The sequence below is a fragment of the Fundulus heteroclitus genome, chromosome 12 (genome assembly GCF_011125445.2).
Source record: "Fundulus heteroclitus isolate FHET01 chromosome 12, MU-UCD_Fhet_4.1, whole genome shotgun sequence".
NCBI classification, from domain to species: Eukaryota; Metazoa; Chordata; class Actinopteri; order Cyprinodontiformes; family Fundulidae; genus Fundulus; species Fundulus heteroclitus.
The window spans coordinates 32,569,897-32,593,629 of record NC_046372.1 but is presented as its reverse complement, the minus strand read 5'-3'; the positions used below and the strand labels follow the sequence as shown (position 1 = coordinate 32,593,629).

Sequence of the window (23,733 nt, the reverse complement as noted above, 5' to 3'; positions counted from 1 at the left end):
CAGGTGCAAAACTGCACCAAAGTGCTGTACAAGAACAACAATGACACAAATTGATAAAAACAGAGTATCAAAAAACTACTTCAAATAAATGCCAAAGAATAAAAATAAATTTTTGCGTTCTGGATCATTTGAAGTCGCTGCATCTGCGATTTATCCATGCCTCTATATAATGAATTGCAGTAATCTAAGCGAGATGTAATGAAGGCATGGATAAGTCCTTCAAAGTCCTCAAAACAAGATTTAACTTTTGCTAAAATCCACAGGTGATAAAAATTTGATTTAACGACATAATTAACTTGTTAAGCCTCGGGCCTCGGTGCTTGTCTCTAGCCTCGGACCCCACAGATTTTGGCTGGCGCTGCTACTGTTGCCTCCTTCTCTGTGTGGGTTTTCGCAGAACAGTAATGCCTTATAGGGTCAGCAGGGGGTGCTGGCTTCTTGGGAGGCACATTCTAAGTGTGAGCCACCAGAATTGACAAAGACTCTTGGACAGTTGTTGAAACATTTTCAGAAAGAACTGAGCGGAAGTCCGGTTGCCTCCAATTTAAGACTGTTTGCTGTTGTCAGGAAATGGATAATCTTTCTGGGTGTAATGTTGAAGTGGAGTAAATCTGTTTTGTAATGGATTTCTAACATTTCCAGCTGGTTTACTCCTATCATTTGTTGTGAGAGTAGCCTGTCGTTGTCTCCTTATTTTCTGGGGTAACAGGGACAATTCTCAGTAATATCAGTCTGTTCTCTTTGCCTAAGTGTGGGGTTCTTCCTTGATCTTTTGGCCTTGCACCTTGAGTGTTTCAAAGTGAGTTTATTCTCATTTCATCAGCAATCTGTTTGTTGGCTGAGTCGCTGAGCTGGTCATTTCCATATCCAGGATTTACTTCCACATTCACGTCAAGTCGGTGGATTTTCATTTACATAACAGCTATTATCTGTCGAAGCTTGTTGAATTCCTCTGTGGTGAAGTGAGACTTCTTGTGCAGATTAGTTGACATTGGCTGGTCTTTTTCTCAGAGTCCACACAAGAAAAAATAAAAATAAGTAAATCCTAGGGACTCACTAATCTAAAACAGCTTTGTCCAACTTTTCTGTCATTTTGGCTAGGAGATCAAAAGTTAAAGGCAGGAAAAAAAATTAAAGCAAGCAGGGAGAAGAGGAAAACGCGTGTGAGCAGGCGGAGAACACAGGAGAAAAGACCCGAGGGCACTATGGCGCCACCCCATCCAAATAGCAGTGAAAAAGTGTAAACACAGCAAACACGAATTACAAAATGGAATGTTATCACATCTGTTCTTATGAAATGTTACTGACTTTTGATTTTTCAGCAGTCCTCTTCTATTTTAGATTTATTTTTTAATGCTCTAATGCCATGGGGCACCAGACAAATGATTGTGTATTGATGTACTAACATGTTTGGCTTCCGTGTAACTTCATGATGGTCTCTGATTACCTAAATATTCTCCTTGGAGCGCAGCTCTCTGCACCATAGCCAGTCAGTGCTTTTTGTATAATTCTTCACCCTTTCAGGTTAACTCATCATACCTGTCAGTCACACCTCTGGCAGCTTAGATACGCAGTCATCAGTATCACTAACATACTGAACGTCAGACTACAATAATGGCACAGTGACCGAACATTTGTTCATTTTATTTACAAAATTATTTCACAAGGTTGTTGCTTGAGGGGGAAAAAGGCGGATCAGGGAATTGGACCACAATGACCAGACTTCAAAATTCAGCATCAGGTAAGTGACAGTGAACACACATATTCAAGTAAAGTTTATCGATGTGTTGTGATTACCAAACTCTACTCTCAATCTGAAAAAAAATTACCCCTTATTCATTCACACACACATAGGTTACTTGAAAATAAAATAATTTATTAACAACTGATTTTACTAACAAGCCAGAATAGCTTTTCCACCTATGTATGTGAGTTGTCATGTGATAACTTAAATGAAATTTATCACTGTAACTCTTTCCCCAGGTCACACATGTGAAAGGCTTCTCACCTGCATGAGCTCTCATATTACAGATTAAACTACTTCTATCATTGTAACTCTTTCCACGTGTGTCAAAGACTTTTAAAGCTTCCAGAGTCTTCACATCTTTTGGGATTTGAGGAGGTATCTATGGAATTGGGATGTTGTGGCATTTCATTCAAAAAGAGTTTAAAAGTAGGTTTCTTAGCAGAAAATTTGCATTTATGAATATGGATTTTATTAATCTTAGCTAAGATTAATAGAAGATTGATAATATAAAAGTTTTTTTTCTTTTCAGAGGCGGCAGCCGGCTGTTGATCTGTGAATCCGGGAATGGGATGAGATCGGCATCATTCAATATTCACATGAAAACATTTATTCCCATCACAGTAGTTATGCTCATTCATCTTGTTCATACTGGTGTCCTGGTTTTCCACTTATTTTTATCTTTTTTTTCCTTTGTCCCTCATCTTTTATTTGTAAACTAGCTTACGTCACAGAAGAGTAACGGCACTCTGCTAAAAGTGTTTCTTTATTTATAAATATTTATAAAATTACTGACTTATCACATAGTGTAAAGTTTGGTCTTATGTGGCACTGTTGTCTTATCCAACATCAAGCCTCAAGGATTTGTTGTGGGACAATGAGCTCTATCCCTGTAAATGCTCTTCAAGTAAGAGTAGGAGAGATGCCATTAAAATACAGAATGATGCAGCTGCCATTGACCTACTGCGCAAATTTATGTGAACACAGTCAGGGTCATCCTGGTTATAAGATCCTGGAACCAAGCCAGGAGAAGGAAACATTGAAAATCAAGAGTTTTTGGGTGGATAATTGAAAAAGCAACAAAAGATTTTGAAATAAGTAATTTAGAAGTGAGTCCTACGGTTCCCATTTCAAATATCCTGATATGGATGCCTGCGGAACCCAATGTTGACTTGAAGTTAGTGAAGAGGAAGGAATGTAACATGAGTAATGTTCCTGCTTATATTAGGAAAATTACCTTGAACATCTACAGTTATACTGATGCTTCAAAGTTGGACAATGGTCAGGTTGGGATTGGTTTTGTAATTCCAGACATTGGTGTGAAACTTTACAAAAGAACAAGTACCCATATAGCAGTATATACTGGGGAGCTGCTGGCTTTGCTGTTAGCAATGCCCTGGGTGGAAAAACATGAGCCAATGAAAATAATAGGCAAGGTAAGGCGACCCTGAAATTTATTAAAATTTCAGGATTGCTTTCGCGTATTTAGATTGGGGAGACTTGGCTAATCAGGGGCCATCCCGGCTCACACTCCAGCCTGGAAGGTGACGGTAATGCACCTCCACGTTGTTTGTCAACCGCCATTGAAAGTCACAAGAAGAAGAAGTGACATACCCACTGCCAATAAACTCAAGAAGAAGAAAAAGAAGCCGAAGAAGACTCGTGTGCTGAAGTTAATTTGATCAGCATCGCTTAGTGGGTCGTGGAATAGTCTTATAAGATAGTTAACATTACACTGTGTAAAGATGCATGTTGTAATTCGATAAGGGGTTCTGGTGTTTTAGGGAAATGTATGACTGTTTGCAGTGAAGATGTCTTCAGTTCCGCCCCAGAGAGAGATCAGCAACGAGCAGGAAACTCCTGCTGAAGAAACCTTCATGGAGTTCAAAGAAGTGGCCGTGAAGCCAGAGGAAGAGATGGATGATCAGCTCAGGCTGCTGGAGCTCAGCCGGATCCCCCCGATAATCTTACAGCGAATAGGTATGAAACAGCAGCGGTGCTAAGCTTTCACTGATAGAAGTAACGTTGTTTGGCTCGATGCTGAACTCGGGGTCCGATAGAAAGAGCTGTTTCTTCAACGTTTATTCTTCTTGCTTCATTATGAAATATCTCAATTATAACCTGGGTGCGATTTGCTGAGGGGGATCCCCCCCCCCCCATCCCCCTCTGTTTGTGATGCCCCCCTCACAAACTCACAACTTGGAAAGGTGATGAAGAATGTAAGAAATGTTTTTTTTTTTTTTTGCATATTGGGGTGACTATGGCTCAACACTGTTTATCTTCATCAAGGAATTAAAGCGAATGGTGCATTCTTCTACTCACAAGCTTTTTTATTTTTTTCCAGATCCCCCAAAATATAGTGTGTGTAAAGAAGAGGAGGTTTACACTGAGCTCAGCAACCAAAAGGTGGATTCCTCTTTAGATGAAGAGGAACCAGATCCTCGGCAGATAATAAAGGAGAAAGAAGAACAAGAGCATCAAATGTTTGGCGAGAAAGAGCAGCAACTCCCCATCAATCAGATTGAAAAGCCACTTGTGCTGAAACAGGAGACCGACATTTTAATAATTCATTCTAATGTGCAAAGACTCCACAATGAAACAGAACAATACAGGAACCATCTCATCTCTCAGGCCTCCGCTGAAGTTGAGAACTGGGATCAGGAAGGAAACAATAATGATGACCCAAGAAAAAGGATAGAAGAGCAGAAGGAGAATGACAAATGTGAGAAACACAAACATGCAGAAAAGGCAATGCTGAAATTACAAAGCAAAAAACCAACAAGCAAAGTCACCCCAACCAAAATATATATTCTTGTCTAATTGGTTATAAAAACGTTTCTCAAAAAAGTCACCTGAGTACACACATGAGAACACACAAGGCGAAAAAGCCTTTGACATGTACAACCTGTGGAAAGAGTTACATTAGTAGAACTGGTTTAACTCACCACATGAGAGCTCACACAGGTGAGAAACCTTTCACCTGTGTGAACTGTGGAAAATGTTTTAGTCTAAAAGGCAATTTAAAAAATCACATGAGAACTCACACAGGTGAGAAGCCTTTCACCTGTGTGAGCTGTGGAAAACGTTTTAGTCTAAAAAGCTATTTAAAAAATCACATGAGAACTCACACAGGTGAGAAGCCTTTCACCTGCACCACCTGTGGAAAACATTTTTGTCAAGGAAAGGAGTTAAAAATTCACATGAGAACTCACACAGGTGAGAAGCCTTTTACTTGTACAACCTGTGGAAAGAGTTACAGTGATAGAAGTACTTTAACTTGTCACATGAGAGCTCACACAGGTGAGAAGCCTTTCAAATGTACAACCTGCGGAAAGAGTTACAGTGGTAGAAGTGGTTTAATTCATCACATGAGAACTCACACAGGTGAGAAGCCTTTCACATGTTTGACCTGTGGACAAAGTTTTACTCGAAAAAGTCTTTTCCAAATTCACACGAGGGCTCACACAGGTGAGAAGCCTTTCAAATGTGCGACCTGTGGAAAGAGGTACATTGATAGGAGTAGGTTAACCCGTCACATGAGAACTCACACAGGTGAGAAGCCTTTCACATGTACAACCTGTGGAAGGAGTTACAGTAATAGAACTAATTTAACTCGACACATGAAAATTCACATGGATGAAAAGCCTTCTCATGTGAGACCTGTGGAAAACATTTTAGTCTAAAAAACTGTGTAAAAATTCACATGAGAACTCACGTATAGTGATAGAGGTGGTTTAACTGTTCACCTGAGAAGTCACAGAGGTGAAAAAGCCATTGTTCTGGATGTTAGTTGAAAAGAAATCAGACAAAAATCATGATATAAATGTTAATTAAAATGGTTACAAAATATTTTTGTTTTTCAAGTGAGTTATGTGTGTGTCTGAACGAATAAGTGGTAAAATGCTTACAGATTTAGAGTAGAGGTTAGTGTTCCCTACACATCCATAGACTATTTGAATATAAGTGTGTTCACAGTCACTTGCCTGATACTGGATTTTTGAGTCTGGTCAGTTTGGTCCAAGTCAGCAAAAGCCTTGTGAACTTACTTTGTAAATAAAATGAATGTTTGGTCATGTTATTCTATACAAAAAACACTGATTGGCTAAAGCGCAAAGAGCTGCTGTCCAACAAAATCTTTAACTAATAGGGCATTTCTCAAATGATGTCGCACTTTTCCCGTGACAGTCCAGTTTCCTGGCTGGTTAGACAGGAAGAGTGCAAATACAATGGGAATAACCTCAATACTAATCATTTTGGAAGATGACGAGGTCCCTGGAGCTTCATTTGAATCTGCTTCAATCAAGAAACCCGGTAGGACAGCTTAAGCGTTGGTTGAAATTTAGAGGGCTCAAAATGAGCGGAAAGAAAGCAGTATTGGTAAAAAGGTTGGAGAGGCTGTCCTGTCCTCTCTCACAGCAGCCCGAACCTGAGGAAGAAACCTGCTCAATCCATGTAGAATTACAGCAAATACTAAGATAAAAAATGTATGTATTATTACAGGCCTACGTTTTGATTTATTAGTGTTCATTGCAGAAAATAGACCTAAAAACAGTCATCCCACTGTAATCAGACACTCAGATCCCTTCTCACCTTTACGTGCACATACAGTGTATGTGTGTATATCATACACACACCCCTCTGCCCGGTCTGCAGCACGGACAGGGCGGGGAAATACCTTTAGCTGCATTAAACTTTTTTACTCCATCATGATACACTTCAATCGGGGACATTTCCGGGGGCCACTTTTGGCAGGGAGAGGTCATCAAAAACAGGGACTGTCCCTGGAAATCGGGGATGTCTGGTCACCTTTTGTAAAATACATGTGCATCTTCTAAGTGGCTGTTTCATTCTCACTAAAAACGAAACCTGTGTCAGATTAGCAGATCAAGGCCACATCCACACAAAGCCGAATAAAGATATCTGCAGTGAAAAGTTTGAGTGTAATGATTAAACCACCTGAAGCCGAACAAGCCATAATGGGCATTATAATGCATATGCCAGTGGGTGGCGCTGTACAGTGGGGAGGTGCTGTAGTAAGAATAAGAATGTCGACTGTTATCACCATAGACATAATAAAAAGAGTAGACCCCGCGTCGACCGCTTTCGCCTATGGGCGCTGACGAGATTTGGGGGCGCCATCTTGGGGCGGTCGACAACTCTACTCAGTGTAATGTGTTGACCAGGCGCAGAATCAACTTTATTCAACTAACTTTCTGAACATTGAACTAATTTCCACGTTTATTTTGCTGAAAACTTTAAAACTATAGCTATTATAACAAATGGTTCAGTGCATTTAAATATTCTTTGTGGGGTTAAAAGTAATAGAATATTCTGATAAGATGTATGTTGCAAAACACTGCTACTTACACATTTTTGTATTTTTTTTAATCACTATACACAAACACATTTATAAACAAACAAAAAAATGTGTGTGTGTGTGTGTGTGTGTGTGTGTGTGTGTGTGTGTGTGTGTGTGTGTGTTTTATCATATTATTATTATTATTATTTAAATTAGCCTTTTTTATAAGGACCAACTCGTTTGGCACAACACCAGCACCAAACATTAGCAAGTCTAGTGACTACTTGTCTATGAAAACCTAACAGCTCAAGAATTAAAGGTGAACAAACTAAAGGTGAATGTAGCTCAAATAGTCTAGTGTGGGCTTCTGGTTTACATTATACAAAAATAAAAATAAAAAAACCCTCAAAATGCAGTTCAGTGTTGATTTATTCCAGGTCTCTGCAGGCAAACAATATGGTACAAACTTAAAACCATCCCTTGCTGCCTCTCCTGCTCTGGTTCCTGCATTGGTGACTGCTTCACCTGCTCACTCATTGATTGACTAATGGTGACTGACTGTTGGTTCCTGAGTAATGGTAGAAAAACATATGACCATCTACGTTCATCCCGAGCTACCTAAAGTCTATGTATATGTCACCCCCAAGACCCAAACAAAACCAATCAACTAAACAAATTACTAACAAATAATTGTATTGTAAACAACTAAATTTAAGCAAAAATATTTATACAACAAATAAGCAAATAAATCAAAATAAAACTAAATAATCTAAATTCTAAAATGTAACAAAAATATAGAAATTCCTCCTACAGCAAACTTGAATTTTGTTGGTGGTCAAAAATACAGAAATATAACATTCTAATCAAAAATACAAACAATAGGTATCCTTTGTCTGTTCACCTTAAACCAGCAGGTTAGGGTAGCAGGTTGACTGTAATTTCTGCACCGCGACAGTCAATGCGGGGTCTACTCTTATATTATGTCTATGGTTATGTCTATGTATTATGTCGGTGGTTATCATTGTTGGAGTAAGAAAATAAGCTTTTATTTCTTCTGACGCGGGTTACACTTGACTATAAGACGAGGAAAGCACAAAACAGTTTGATGAAAAGTCTATGCAGAACAACTGTAACCATGGAGATTGCCATTATTGTTGTTGGCAAGGCAGCACTTGCGTGTTAAAGTAGAGGCGCAGTCTACGTAGACTTGCGTGCGCAAACGTACCAGTGTGTAGCCGGTTTATGCATATGGGGTGTCACGACTGAGGTGCCACAGGGGGCTTCAAGCTTATCCACTCTGGGAGCTGCTTTCTGATGTAGTCTCTTTCGCTGCCGCTTCGCTGACAAAGAAGCTTGTCGTATTCACACAAACCCAGCTTCGTCTGGATGGGGCCCAAATTCTAACAAAACCGATGTGATAATTCCTGGTTGAGACAATCACACATGTCCATGAATAGCTGCGTAACGTTTTTAATTTTGAAACGATTGCAGCATTGGCACCACTGGACGACATTGCTTGTGGAAGAATGCAGAGGGAAGCCTTTCCCAGATATTTAGCACTTGTGTACTGCAAGTTGTGTTTATATTGCGAGTAAGGTTCAGCATAATATGTGTTTGATGCGATGATATTGTCACATTTTCTCGTGTGAATATTCTATAGCCCCACCAGAATTTCCATACCAAAATCGCCACTGATGGTAACACATGGTGACAATAAAGATTCTTGATTTCAACAGGTGACACTTAAATGTGACTTAGAAGACATCTTCTAAAAGATTTCAGGAAATTATCATTATCAATGTTTATTCCAATATCTCTTAACGATTACAAATAAGATTGAGTTCTTATTTCTTTATTTTTCTTAAGCATATTTAAATAACGTTTCCGTTCTGATCTTCACTCCTCACCAGTTGGTGGCGGTAATGAACAACAAGTTAGTTAGTTTGCCCACCGCCGTTAAACTCAAGAAGAAGAAAGAGAAGCGGAAGAAGAAGATGACTCGTACAAAGTGTTTACATCTTTCTTGACTTCGTGCTGAAGTTAATTTGATCAGCATCGCATGGTGGGTCGCGGGATAGTCTTATAAGATAGTTAACATTACACTGTGTAAAGATGCATGTTGTAATTCGATAAGGGGTTCTGGTGTTTTAGGGAAATATATGACTGTTTGCAGTGAAGATGTCTTCAGTTCCGCCCCAGAGAGAGATTAGCAACGAGCAGGAAACTCCTGCTGAAGAAACCTTCATGGAGTTCAAAGAAGTGGCCGTGAAGCCAGAGGAAGAGATGGATGATCAGCTCAGGCTGCTGGAGCTCAGCCGGATCCCCCCGATAATCTTACAGCGAATAGGTATGAAACAGCAGCGGTGCTAAGCTTTCACTGATAGAAGTAACGTTGTTTGGCTCGATGCACAGATGCTCAGGTCTGTGTTGATGGATGTGGCGAGGAGATCTTGGAGGGATTGCCATAAATTATACAGGGCCTCCGAATGATGAAACATATGCTCTGCTGTTTCTGGTTTATTTTTTTTTTTAATGATGTACTGTCGAGCAATGTGGCAATAAGAATTGTTGTCTTAATGCCAAAAAGAGCCCAACAGATTTTACTTTCACAAGCGGAGCCATACCGTTGTCTCCATAGTGCTCCACTTGATTTACACCTGCAAGTAGCTTATTATTATAATTTATGCAGGGAATATTTCATGTTATATGGACACTAAAACAAGAAGGTGGAAGATTAAAAAAGGGGGAAAAGCTGGAAGAAAGAGGAGAGAAAAGGGAGACTATGATACAACATCATCTGTCTGCTTCTTCACCTGCAGAGAGATATAAAAAGAAAAGCACAACCAGCCAGTAACGTAATACAGACACAATCAAGTAAAGCCTTGATACCATCACTGAAGCATATACAGTATTATTTATATAAAGTGACAGCTGAATATAATAAGGGTTTTCTGTATTTTTCTGTATATCTGTCTGTAAGTACCTGGATCCAAGCAACTGCAGGTGTTTGTGAGAGTGCACTTGTGTATGTAAGATTTATCCACGAGAAAAGTGCTCAATATTGGTTGTGAAGAGCCAAAGATTTGCACCCCAGAGCAACGAGGCAGACGCCAGGGACTAAAACCCCAGATGCCCAAAGGGACTTTCAGAGTAAAGGTGCCCAAGATGGGCCAACACAGGAAATCTGCCTCCCCCACCCAAGGGAAAAGGAGAGATGGCACCAAGGAGATCCCCCAACAGCCACAATGCCAAAGTCCCCAGGAGCCGCGGGGATGAGCCAGTGGACTCCGGTGGCAGCCAGCTACGCTGGAGCGCATCCGGCCATGGGCCCCAGGGACCCAGGGGCGTCCCATCCCCCAGCAGGGGCCCTGACCGAGCCCCGGGGGGCAAGGCCCCGCGAAGCAGCCTCAAGGAGCGAGTCGGCACCCATCCGCGGACACCGAGTGCCACCAATGCACCAGCGGGCCAAGGCGCCAGCCAGGGAAGGGTAGCAGGACGGGGGGTGAGCTCCACGGTTAGTGGAGACCTGCGATGTCCAGGGAAAGGGGGCAGTACAAACCCAACCTGACAAATACACAGAAAACTACATACTGTCACGATTTGTTTATGGATGAACCCAGAACCACAACACACGGGACTAAAATTGAGAGTTTTTATTAAAAGGTTGATGGAATGGTGCATGATGTAACCAGGGAGGCAGGACTGCAAAGGGACAGGGGTGTAGATGAGGGCAGGAGCTGACGGCCCAGAGAGAGAGTTCTTGGAGCGCAGAGACAGGCAGCAGAGTCCACAGCTCGGCAGAGAGCAAGCCAGAGCACAGCAGCAGGCCCTTCAGTACGGCAGATGAGAAACCAGAGCAAGGCAGCAGGATCCACAGTACGGCAGAGAACGAACCTTAAAGAGAAGTAGAGGTGGCAGAGTTCCAATGGCAAGCAGGGATATACAGGTGGACAGGCAAGGAGTAGGTGTTGCATGATGACAAACCGGCATAGGAGTGGAAGCAGAGGGAGGCTTAAATAGGGAGGCTGGCAGGTGAAATGAGTCTGGGTGATTAATGACTAACAGGTGTGGCTGACTGCAGAGGGAGTGAAGGGAAAGCTAAGTGAGGGGAAGGAGGAGCTGCAAACTAACAGAAAATAAAGTCAAATCATAACTAAAACCCAAACGAGGAGGAAAAACTGAAAAAATAGTAAACAAAAGCCTGATCAAAACCTAAACTCTGACACATACACAGTTTCATTCACTCGTTCCCACCATAATGCCCCCACACGCAAACGCAAAAAAGACGCACTATACGCAACTCGCACTTACCACACACATCCTATATTCCGGGGTCCAGGTACTGGCACCCCAAAGGGTACTCAGACCCCGGACCCAGTTGGTGAACCCTAAGATCAACATGAGGGGGTTCCATCACAACCCAACCTACCCGGTTCATGCTTTAGTCCCGACCCCCCCCCCCCCATCCCACACCTAGACCAGATGCCCCACGGGACCACCCACTTGGAGATAGGGCCAACATGAACCAAACAGGCCAACCAACCAGAGGTTCAATTGCATTAATATAATCGAGCGTTCATAAAGTTTCCAGATTCTTACCAAGAAAATCATTCTTTAAAATGTTATTTCCTCAAATAATGTTTTACGTAACTCGGGAATTGCATTGTGAATGGGTTGAAACACATACCAAATGTTGTTCTGAATTAGTTACGCTAATATAACCTCAATTCGCATTCTTTAAGATTAACTTTGGTTCTTTAACTCAAACAAAATGTTATTTCATCAAATAACGTTTTGTTTACTCGGGATTCGCATTGTGAATGGATTGAAAACATGCCAAATGTTGTTCTAAATTAGTTAAGCTAATTTAACTCCATTCCATTCCATGTCCTTTAAGTCAGATCTGCAGTGGACCAGGATCACTGAATTGTTTCACTAGCCTAGTAGAGGATTTATTGATTGAAATATAGTGTTAATTCAATAAACAGCATTATGTAGTGATGTTCTCTGTATGTTCATTTTATTTCTATTATCAAATTCTTGAATTTGAAGAGAAGTTGTCACTCATTTATTCTATGTGTGTGCAGAGTTTGCTGTTAAAAGATCGCTAGTGCTCGAATCATCCCTTTCAACTATTGTTCTGATATCAGCTTTATTAGCTGATATCCTCCAGAGAATACTTAACAGACAGAGAGTTATTTATTAAACATTAAATAACTTTAAACTGTGTATAATTGCACGACACCTAAGTGCTATCATCAAAGTTACCCAGCAAGCAAACTAAGGGGGAAGGGGCAATTTTGACAAGTCTTTACATATCTGGACCCAGAACCTCTGAACAGGTGTACATAACCATAGCATGAATATAATTGTCAGGATTATTGCCTGTGCACTGTAGATATTAATACTGGCCTGCTCCTGCTTATCTCTGAAGGCCCGTCTTACACCGGTTTAAGATTTGGCTGTAAAGGAGAAACAATGAACAGAGGCAAACATTTAAAATATGCATATTTAATTCATTTGGAATTCCAAAAGGAGACACAAAACATACATTACCATTTCTCTGTATTCAGTATATTACCTCCTGGACCATGGTGATGCAATTGATTCTGTCTCCCCACCCCAGAAATGGAGGATCTGCTTCTAAAACAAAGTGAACGGGGCATTATTTTACTCACAAGATTGTTTTGTCTTCCAGATCCCCAAAAAACTTGGGTCTGTAATGAGGAGGAGGTTCACACTGAGCTCAGCAACCAGGAGGGAATCTCCTCTTTATATAAAGAACCAGAACCTCTGCAGGTAAAACTGGAGAAAAAGGAACAAGAACATCAAAAGTTTAAAGAGGAAGAGCGGCAACTCTGCATCAGTCAGGTTGAAAAGCAACTTGTGCTGAAACAGGAGACTGACATTTTAATCATTCATTCTAATGTGCAAAGACTCCACAATGAAACAGAACAATACAGGAACCGTCTCATCGCTCCGGCCTCCATTGAAGTTGAGAACCGGGATCAGGAAGGAAACAATAATGATGACCCAAGAAAAAGGATAGAAGAGCAGAAGGAGAATGACAGATATGAGAAACACAAACAGCAGAAAGGCAATGCTGAAATTTCAAAACAAAAAACCAACAAGCAAAGTCACCCCAACCAAAATATATATTCTTGTAAAATTAGCTATGAAAACGTTTCTCTAACAAGTCACTTGAGTTCACACATGAGAACACATACGGCTAAAAAGCCTTTCACATGTACAACTTGTGGAAAGAGTTACATTAGTAGAAGTGGTTTAACTCATCACATGATGGCTCACACAGGGGAGAAGCCTTTCACCTGTGTGAACTGTGGAAAATGTTTTGGTCAGAAAAGTGTTTTAAAAACACACATGAGAACTCACACAGGAGAGAAGCCTTTCACATGTTTGACCTGTGGAAAAACTTTTATTCAAAAAGGTAATTTAGAAATACACATGAGCGTTCACACAGGTGAGAAGCCTTTCACCTGCGTGAACTGTGGAAAATGTTTTAGTCTAAAGTGTTATTTAAAAATTCACATGAGAACTCACACAGGTGAGAAGCCTTTCACATGTGTGAACTGTGGAAAAAGTTTTGGTCAACAAAGTGCTTTAAAAACACACATGAGATGTCACACAGGAGAGAAGCCTTTCACATGTTTGAACTGTGGAAAGAGTTATAGAGATAGACGTGATTTAACTTGTCACATGAGAGCTCACACAGGTGAGAAGCCTTACACATGTGTGAACTGTGGAAAGAGTTATAGAGATAGACGTGATTTAACTTGTCACATGAGAACTCACACAGGTGAGAAGCCTTACACATGTGTCACATGTGGGAAGAGTTTCAGTTATAAAACTCTTTTAAATTATCACATGAGAATTCACACAGGTGAGAAGCCTTTTGCATGTGTGACCTGTGGGAAGAGTTTCACTTATAAAACTCTTTTAAATTATCACATGAGAATTCACACAGGTGAGAAGCCTTTTGCATGTGTGAACTGTGGAAAATGTTATAGTCTAAAAAGCAATTTAAAAATTCACATGAGAAATCATACAGGTGAGAATCTTTTCACATGTCTGACCTGTGGAAAATGTTTTTCAAAAAATAATAATTTGGCACGTCACATAAGAACTCACACAGGTGAGAAGCCTTTTGTATGTGTGACCTGCGGAAAGAGTTACAGTGATAGAAGTACTTTAACTTATCACATGAGAAATCACTCAGGGGAGAAGCCTTTCACGTGTTTGACCTGTGGAAAAAGTTTTACAAAAAATAGTACTTTGGTACATCACATGAGAACCCACACAGGTGAGAAGCCTTTCACATGTTTGACCTGTGGAAAAACTTTTGCAAAAAATTATTATTTGACACGTCACATGAAAACTCACTCAGGTGAGAAGCCTTTTGCATGTGTGACCTGTGGAAAATGTTTTACACAAAATAGTAGTTTGGCACGTCACATAAGAATTCACACAGTTGAGAAGCCTTTTGTATGTGTGACCTGTGGAAAGGGTTACAGTGATAGAAGTACTTTAATTTATCACACGAAAACTCACTCAGTGGAGAAGCCTTTCACATGTTTGACCTGTGGAAAATGTTTTACAAAAAATAGTAATTTGGCACGTCACATGAGCGCTCACTCAGGTGAGAATCATTTCCCATGTGTGAAGTGTGGAAAGAGTTTTACAAAAAAAGACAGTTTGATACATCACATGAGAACTCACACAGGTGAGAAGCCTTTCTTGTAAGACCTTTTGAAAGAGTAAGTGATATACATATTTTAACTGTTCACCTGAGAAGTCACAAAGGTGGAAAAGACATTATGAATTTTTTTTGTGAAAAATATTAGACAAAGGGGGCGCTGGTGAGCAATGGAGAAGTAGGCAGCGTTTCCCTAGAGTTCCTGCAAATTTTGAAAGATTTTTGCCACTAACTTGATATTTGGACAGTTCTACAATAGGTTGGGAGACATAACAATCTACACTTCATTTAACTGCACCAGGATATGATGAAAGCAAACTTGAGGATGCATGCCTCCAACAAGGACAAGAAAGGGAAAGAACCAGGCTCAGCCGCCCCGGACTCGCCTGAAGGTAGCTATCCCACGGCTAATGCTACCATCCAAGAGGCTATAAACTCTCTCCGCACAGAACTACAAGTCACCAAGTCAGACATTTGTCAGACAATAGACACCCGCATCGAAGAGGTGTCCGCCACTATCAGAGGAGAACTTCTCGCCCTCAAAACAGAGACTCAAAATGCCATTCACGGGTTGAAAACATCCAGCGACCAACATGGCACATCCATTGCTGAACTAGAACGAGCGGCCACACAGTCTTAGGACACCATAACCACGCTACAGTCAGAGATAAAACGTCTACGCACAGAAACGAATCAACTAACAGAAAAATACATGGATCTTGAAGGAAGGTTCAGACGACAAAACATACGGATCGCAATGTTAAAAGAAGGGGCAGAGAAAGGCGCAGAATTAAACGGATTTGTCTCACAGCTCCCGAAAGACGTGCTGACTTTGGATGACTTACCGCAGGTGGACCGCGCTCATAGAGCTCTACGAAGGCGTCCAGATGACACAGGACCTCCTCGGGTGTTGGTGGTGAGACTCCACTATTACCGCGATGTTACTATGATTCTCCGGAAGGCCATGACTCAAAGGAACCTGGCTTACCGCAGGCAGAAGATCCACATCTTCCCTGACTTTGCCCACGAGATCGCAAAACGCAGAGCTGCATTTAACGGTGTCAGAGCACTTCTTCGGGACAAGCCGGGAGTTCGGTATGGACTTTTATATCCAGCAAAGCTGAGAGTGACTTTCAGAGGAACAGAAACAACGTTCACACATGCGAAAGAAGCCCAGAGGTTCGCGTAGGTCCATTTTGGCACAGGCGGAGACAAGGCGGGCGGAGACAAGGCGGGCGGAGACAAGGCGGGCGGAGACAAGGCGGGCGGAGACAAGGCGGGCGGAGACAAGGCAAGCGGCCCCGTGGCGGACACCTGATGCAAATGGGGAATGGCTGGATCTTATAGTTCTCAAAGTTGGACTGTCCTGTGATGTTTACCCAGCTAAGTTTACATAATGTTTAGATTGTTCATTTTGGTTACATAATTAGTTGCTGTAAGGTTATTTAGTTTAGTGCTTAAATTTTATACCACTGCAGAGCTTTTCTCAACTTCTAATTAGGCGTTTAGGAGTTAATAGTGAGGGAAGTTGTTAGTTGAGTAGGTTAATGTCTCTTTGTTGTTTGATTGTTACTCTTAATTTAATTTCTTTGTTTATCTTGTAATTTATAACTTCCTTAGAGGGGTCGCGCCTTACTTTGCAGACTCTTCTTAGTATGGGCAAGACAGTAACCATTTTGTTTGACGGGGTGGGCTGGGACTTATATATGATGTATAATCATCTCTTTCACATTTATGAGGACCTCTATATTATTGTTCATTCTATGCTGAGTTATGCAGGTTAATACAACACATACAAAGAAGGGCGGACAAGTTACCTTGGTCACATGGAATGTTAAAGGTTTGAATAATCCTGTTAAGAGGGGTAAGATAATGGCACACCTAAAGACACTGTCAAGTGATGTAATTTTCCTTCAGGAAACCCACCTCAATAAGAATGAGCACATAAAACTGAGATGTAGGTGGACAGGACAAGCTTATCATTCTACTTGTGCAGTGAGAGCTAGAGGCGTGGCAATATTATTCAAGAAAGGTACACCTTTTACTCATAAAAATCAACCATATCCGACAGGGAAGGCAGATATTTAATATTAGTTGGAGAACTGTACTCTGTTCCTATAACTCTGGTTAACATATATGGCCCCAACATAGATTCTCCACTTTTTTACAAACATGTCTTAGCCCAAATACCTGACATTTCACAGACTAGTTTAATCAATGGAGGGGACCTGAACCTTGTTTTAGATCCATACTTAGATCGCTCGTCAACACGTAGAGCGCCAGTCTCTAAGGCTAGTATTTTCCTTAAGGAATACATAAATAATTCTAATTTGTTCGATAGCTGGAGGATTTTTAATCCACAAGGGAGAGCCTATTCGTTCCACTCAAACGTTCACAATGTGTACACACGGATTGATTATTTAATGTTGGATGCAAAATTATTGCCATATACTAGTGAAGTAAAATATCACAATATAGCAATCTCAGACCACGCCCCTCTTTCTCTAGAGTTACATCTAGATAATTTGAACCAAACTGAAAGAACATGGAAATTAGACCCACAACTGCTGAAAGAGCCAAAATTCTGTAAATTTATCAGAGAGCAGGTTACTTTTTTCTTTGAAATGAATGACCTTCCAGGAACGTCTCCCTCAATACTGTGGGAAACTATGAAGGCATATTTAAGAGGCAGCATTATATCTTTCCGAACAGCAAGAAGGAAAAGGAATCATGCAGAGCTGGTGGATTTAGAGCAACAAATTAAGCAACTGGACAAGGATAACGCTACACACCCCTCTACAGAAACTCATAAAAAAATTATTTCATTGAGGTACAAATATAATCAATTATTGTCAGATCACATTACTAGAGCTCTTATTTTTACTCAACAGAAGTATTTCAAATTTGGGGAAAACCTTATAAATTATTAGCTAGACAATTAAGGAAAATGGAAAGTGACCGTACAATCAATAAAATTAAATCAGAAATTGGAGAAATTTTAACCTCACACAAAGACATTAATCATAGATTTAAACAGTTTTATGAATCGTTGTATTCTTCCAAAGCAGTAAAAGACGACTTAACTATACACTAAAAACGGGGAAAATGGCTGGTCCTGATGGATATCCTGGGGAATTTTATAAAGAATTTAGTTACCTTTTATCACCTTATTTGCTAAAAATGTACACCCAAGCAAAATCAGATAATATGCTACTGCCTACAATGAGAGAAGCCACTATAATACTAATACCAAAAAAGGATAAGGACCCTGAGGAAGTTGGTAATTACAGGCCAATATCACTGTTAACCTATGATCAAAAGATACTAGCAAAAATTCAAGCAAATAGGTTGACTTTATTAATGGATAAATTAATTAATCCTGATCAGACGGGTTTTATACCAAATAGACACTCCTTTTTCAATTTGCGATGTCTTTATAATGTGATCTACTCTAAAGGAGAAGAAACTTCTGATTTGGCTGTCCTTTCCCTCGATGCGGAAAAGGCCTTTGACCAAATAGAATGGCCCTATCTTTTTGCAATCCAAGGAAGATATGATCTTGGAGAACACTTTGAAAAATGGTTAAAGATCCTTTATCATAAACCTTGTGCTAGAATTGTCACTAACAAGACACTATCTCCTGCATTTCAATTACATAGAGGCACCAGACAGGGCTGCTCGCTCTCACCATTACTTTTTGCCTTAGCCCTAGAACCCCTTGCACAATCAATTCGTGCCAACCCCCTCATACAAGGATACACTACCAAAGGGACTATAAATAAAATTTCTTTATATGCGGATGATATCCTTCTGTTCATAACCAATCTTCAATATACTATACCAACGCTCCTAGATACAATCTCTCAGTTTGGCAAGTTCTCGGGTTATAGAATCAACTGGTCTAAGAGTGAACTGATGCCAATTAAGCTCAAAGATTATTCGATTTTGGAAAGTATGCCATTTAAAATTGCTAACAATAAGTTTACCTATCTTGGAATAGAGATTACTAAGGATTTTAATTCACTTTATTAAGCTAACCCCCCCCCCCCCCTTTATGGTGAAGCTGCAAAATAACATTCAGTTTTGGAGATCTCTCCCCATTTCTCTGGTGGGAAGAGTCAATGCAATAAAAATGTTTTTTCTCCCTCAGATGCTTTATCTGTTCCAAGATATTCACATCTTTTTACCTAAGAAATTTAAAAAAAAAACTTGATTCTATAATCGTTCCATTCCTATGGGACTATAACAAGCACCGAATTATTAATCTCACCTTTGCACGGAAAAATTGGAGGGCTGAGTGGCCCACCAAAATTTTTATATTTTATTTTTTTATTTTACTTTTATTTTACTATTTACTATTTATTCAGCTGGAACTATTTCTGACAAAATGTCCCATTTCAGTGAAATAAACCACAAAAGCTTAGAGCAGATCATTCAGCAGTTAAGTTCCTCCTCCAGCTGCCTTTATGTTCTACCCACAGCTTTCTTTAAAAAAGTTTTACCTGGCATAGCGTCTGATTTGACCCAGATAATAAACACGTCCCTTCTGTCAGGTGTTTTCCCCCAGTCCCTAAAAACAGCAATTATCAAACCACTGCTGAAAAAGAACAATTTAGACAAACTACTACTCCAGAACTACAGGCCCATCTCAAACCTCCCCTTTATCAGTAAGATTATTGAAAAAGCTGTATTTCAACAATTAAACACCTTCTTAACAACGACCAGCCGCTTTGACGTATTCCAGTCTGGCTTCCGTGCTCACCACAGTACAGAGACCGCCCTTATCAAGGTGTTCAATGACATCCATATAAATACAGACTGGAAGAACCACCGTGCTGGTACTATTGGATCTTAGTGCAGCATTTGATACTGTCGATCACTCCATCCTGTTAGAGCGCCTGGAGAAGTGGGTCGGCCTCTCTGGTACAGCTCTCCACTGGGTTAAATCCTACTTAAAGGACAGGGACTTTTTTGTGTCAGTAGGTAACTTTACATTACATTTTTACTTTACTTTACGACAAAAATCACATGTGGGGTTCCCCAAGGGTCCATCCTGGGTCCCCTCCTCTTCAATATCTACATGCTCCCTCTAGCTCAGATAATAAAAAACAACAACATCAGCTACCATAACTATGCAGACGACACACAGCTTTACATCACCATGTCACCAGGTGACTATAAACCAGTTCAAGCACTGAGTAAATGCCTAGAAGAAATCAATACGTGGATGTGCCAAAATTTTCTTCAGTTGAATAAAAACAAAACAGAAGTAATAATTTTTGGACCAATAGAGGAGAGATCAAAAGTTAGCACACAGCTTCAGTCGCTTCAGCTAAAAACCACTAATCTGGCCCGAAACCTGGGTGTAGTGATGGACTCAGACCTGAACCTTCAAATTCCTTTAAATCGAGATTAAAAACACATTTGTTTAAAATTGCCTTTGAATGTTCAAGTTAAAATGTTTTACTGTTTTCAAATGTTCTTTTTTGTTTCTACACTATCCCTACTTGCTTTTATTCTGTTTTATTTTCCTATATTTTAATCATGTAAAGCACTTTGCATTGTCTCTGTACTGAATTGTGCTATATAAATAAATTTGCCTTGCCTTGCCTTGCCTTGCCTTGCCTATTATTCTTGCACGCTTCGCATTATTACAATTTGGCTAGATCATATTCTTATACAATCCATGTGGATCACAATGGAAAAGGAAGATTGCAGCCCCCATGAAATTGGTGCTCTTATTCTGTCACCAACAAATATAGATACCTTGGCATACAACAATAACCGGATTATCCACAATACTATACGTATTTGGAAACAGATAAAATCCCAGTTTGGTAGTGAATCTAAATCCACCTTATTGCCAATAGCAAATAATCCCACATTTGTTCCTTCCACTTTAGATTCAGGTTATACACAATGGAAAGATTTAGGCATCGGGACAATTGGTGACCTGTTGATGGGTGGTAATTTTGCTTCTTTCTCTCAACTTCAGGCCAAATTTGGTCTCCATAAACACAATCATTTTAGATACCCACAGGTCAGGGCATATGTGAAGAAAATACATGCGCACTTTAGAGAATATAATACCTAATGAATTTGACAAACTCTTAAAGCTGGGTGGTGGGGAAGGACATCTAATCTCCCAATTTTATAATGTGTTATTATCCAGATCCTCACCATCCATGCAAGGCCTTAGAACAGGCTGGGAGCAGGAATTAGGAATGGATATAAGTAACGAACTCTGGAAGGCTGCGCTAGAGAATATTCACAAGTGTTCTGCCAATTCTAGACACTGTCTTATTCAATTTAAAATCATTCACAGGCTTCATTACTGCAAAGTGAAGTTACATAAAATTTTTCCTAACACATCCCCACTGTGTGACAAATGCCATATTGAAGAAGCCACACTTCTACATTCGTATTTTTTGTGTACAAAATTAACCCCATTTTTGTCTGGCATATTCAAAACTTTATCAGATATGCTTAGTACAGAATTGAAGCTGGACCCACTTCTGATTGTACTTGGAGTTTCAGTTCAGCTTTCTCAATTTAATAAATACCAACAACAACTTTTATCTTATGCCTTTATTATAGGAAAAAGCTAGTGTTGATGTTCTGGAAAAAATCAGAGGTCCCATCGGTTAAAATGTGGCTGGAGAAACTGGTAAGGCTCTCTCATCTGGAAAGAATACAGTTTTCACTAGCAAATAACTTAAAGCGATTCGATAGAACTTGGCAACCTCTTCGGCAATATATTGATAACTTTATTTGAAGAGAAATGGATTTGATTCCTTGTGTGACAAGATGTAAGTCCTAGGGAAAAAGGTTGGGGGTGGGTCTTGAGAGTGTTCCTGTTTAGTTATGCCACTTTTGTTTTTATTTTGTGTTGTCTTTATGTTTCATATTCACAAAAAAGAGGACATATTTGTATTGCTGATATTTCAATTTTTATATCTGATTCCTCAATAAAACTGTTTGAAACAAAAAATATCAGACAGAAATCATAATATAAATGTAAATTAAAATAGTTACTAATAAAAAACTATTTCAAGAGATTTGTGTGTGCATCTGAATAAGGGATAAAATGCTTTCAGATTTAGAGTAGAGGTTGGTGATCACCTCATATCTATAAACTGTATTTGAATACAAGTGTGTTCACAGTCACTTGCCTGATGCTGGATTTTTAAGTGTAGTCAGTTTGGTCCAAGTTACTTGATACAGTTTATTTCCTTTAGCAAAAGCCTGGTGAAATGATTTCGTGAATAAAATGAATGTTTGGTCACTGCACCATTTTGTCCTGCTTTGTTATTGTCGTCTGACTCTTTGGTTTGCATCAATATGTTGACAGGTATGATGAATGAATCTGATTGGATAAAGAATTTTACAAAAAAGCACTGATATAGTGCAGAGAGCTCTGCTTCAAGTAGGGTTTCGGTGGGATCCTAAAAAAGTCTTGAATTTGAAAATCTAGATTTAAGATTAGGTTTAAAAAGTCTTAAATTCATAGAATTATCATGTTCAAGTCATACTTTTAAAAAAAAATAGGTCTTAAATATCTTACCCCCATTTAACTCTACCTCAAATGCACAATAAAATGCTTTGTTGACTCTGAATTGTGTTTTATTAAATGTATTTAATAAAGCTGAAAGCCATTCAGCTTTCGTGTTATTGGTTAATCCATATCACTCCACTTGATGGTCTATGTGCGGAAACACTACGGCAGCTGTTGTCTTGGGAAAATGCCAATTTATCAAATCTTGACAACAAAAGAACCAGTTTAAGGTTTGATTAAATCTGCTAAAAAATAGCAACTTGAAAGCCTGCTGCAAATTAAAGAAAAAAACATAAAAGTGGGAATGTTGGGAGTCTGGGCGCTGGAGTTGCATTTAGAAAGTGCTGGTACTGCTGTGAACGGTCAGAAATACAGTTAGGCCCAGAAAAAATTGGACAGTGACATAATCTTCATGATTTGGGCTCTGCATGCCACCACATTTGATTTGAAATGAAACAACTACAATGTAACTGAAGTGCAGACTTTAAGTTTCAATACAAGGAGTTAAACATGGGTTAAGGATTAAACATGTAGGAATTATAGCTATTTTTATACAAACACCCCTCATTTCAAGGGCTCAAAAGTAATTGGACAAACATTAACCTAAGCAAAATGTTACTTTTCAACATTTTTTGAATCTTTTGCAGGCAATGACTGCGTGAAGTCTGGAACCCATGGGTTTCCTCCTTAGTGATGCTTTGCCAGGCCTTTGTTGTAGCTGTCTTCAGTTGTTGCTTGTTTGAGGGTCTTTCTGCCTTAAGTTTTGTAATGCACAAATAAAATGCATGCTCGTGGATAAGACATGAATCAAATTTAAACTTTGCTGAACACAAAAATTATCAGCTGGTCTCTCAGTTAATCAATCAGTCCATCAATTTCCTAAGTCAGGCAAGTCCTTTGTCTCAATTACAAAAGTCTGAAGCAGGGCTGAAAATGGGATTCATATCAGCTGAGCATTTGCTTCCGTTTTAAATACATTTTACTTTCATAGCAACTTAATTATGACAATTCTCATTGCTGTTGTGTTGTGTGAACAGACGTGAGTGGTGATGGATTAACAGTCTTCAGGGCAGCATAAACATTTTTACCAGGTGTCCTGAGACATATGGGAGACCATACCTTTCAAAATTATTCAAACCACTTAACTTGTATTTTGTTACATTACAAACATAAACATCAATGCATTATTGTCTTTTTTAATGTGTCCTGTCTGGGCATTGTTCATCATGCCACATGGATAATTTGTTAATCTACATGTGCCAGGGCCCCTTTGTTCTACAGAAAGAATATAGTATCTCAAGATGCTATCCTAATTCTGTGATTGCCTTTTTGACTCAAGACTGCATCTGGTATCAGAATCAATGGGCAACATTGCTGTAATATTAACCTGTGTTTGCATGACCTTTTACCTATTAAGATTA

General features: G+C 39.6%; 2 protein-coding genes across 4 annotated transcripts; both read left to right on the top strand.

The window, feature by feature from the left end:
* The first annotated feature begins 3,378 nt into the window (after nucleotides 1-3,378).
* LOC105926796 (gastrula zinc finger protein XlCGF57.1) lies at nucleotides 3,379-5,593 on the top strand. Its single transcript, XM_021316908.2, has 2 exons — nucleotides 3,379-3,724; nucleotides 4,089-5,593. Exon 2 carries the CDS (start codon nucleotides 4,609-4,611, stop codon nucleotides 5,425-5,427), a length of 819 nt encoding a protein of 272 aa, XP_021172583.2. The 5' UTR covers nucleotides 3,379-3,724; nucleotides 4,089-4,608; the 3' UTR covers nucleotides 5,428-5,593.
* A 3,421-nt stretch (nucleotides 5,594-9,014) lies between these two features.
* Nucleotides 9,015-17,845, top strand: LOC105926797 (oocyte zinc finger protein XlCOF6). 3 transcript variants are annotated; one of them, XM_021316906.2, is made up of 3 exons: nucleotides 9,015-9,105; nucleotides 9,217-9,390; nucleotides 12,742-17,845. In XM_021316906.2, exons 2-3 carry the CDS (start codon nucleotides 9,222-9,224, stop codon nucleotides 14,802-14,804), a joined length of 2,232 nt encoding a protein of 743 aa, XP_021172581.2. In that variant the 5' UTR covers nucleotides 9,015-9,105; nucleotides 9,217-9,221; the 3' UTR covers nucleotides 14,805-17,845. The 3 variants fall into 3 exon arrangements, with proteins under 3 accessions (XP_021172581.2, XP_012718709.3, XP_036000361.1); XM_012863255.3 differs by having other exon boundaries at nucleotides 9,195-9,390; XM_036144468.1 differs by lacking the exon at nucleotides 9,015-9,105 and having other exon boundaries at nucleotides 9,113-9,390.
* The last annotated feature ends 5,888 nt before the right edge of the window (nucleotides 17,846-23,733 follow it).

Excerpts from the sequence above, each read along its gene's own strand:
- LOC105926797 (XM_021316906.2), top strand. The coding sequence starts at position 9,222 with ATGTCTTCAGTTCCGCCCCAGAGAGAGATTAGCAACGAGCAGGAAACT. Across the intron at positions 9,391-12,741 it reads GATAATCTTACAGCGAATAG|ATCCCCAAAAAACTTGGGTC; the intron begins GTATGAAACAGC and ends TTTGTCTTCCAG.
- LOC105926796 (XM_021316908.2), top strand. The coding sequence starts at position 4,609 with ATGAGAACACACAAGGCGAAAAAGCCTTTGACATGTACAACCTGTGGA.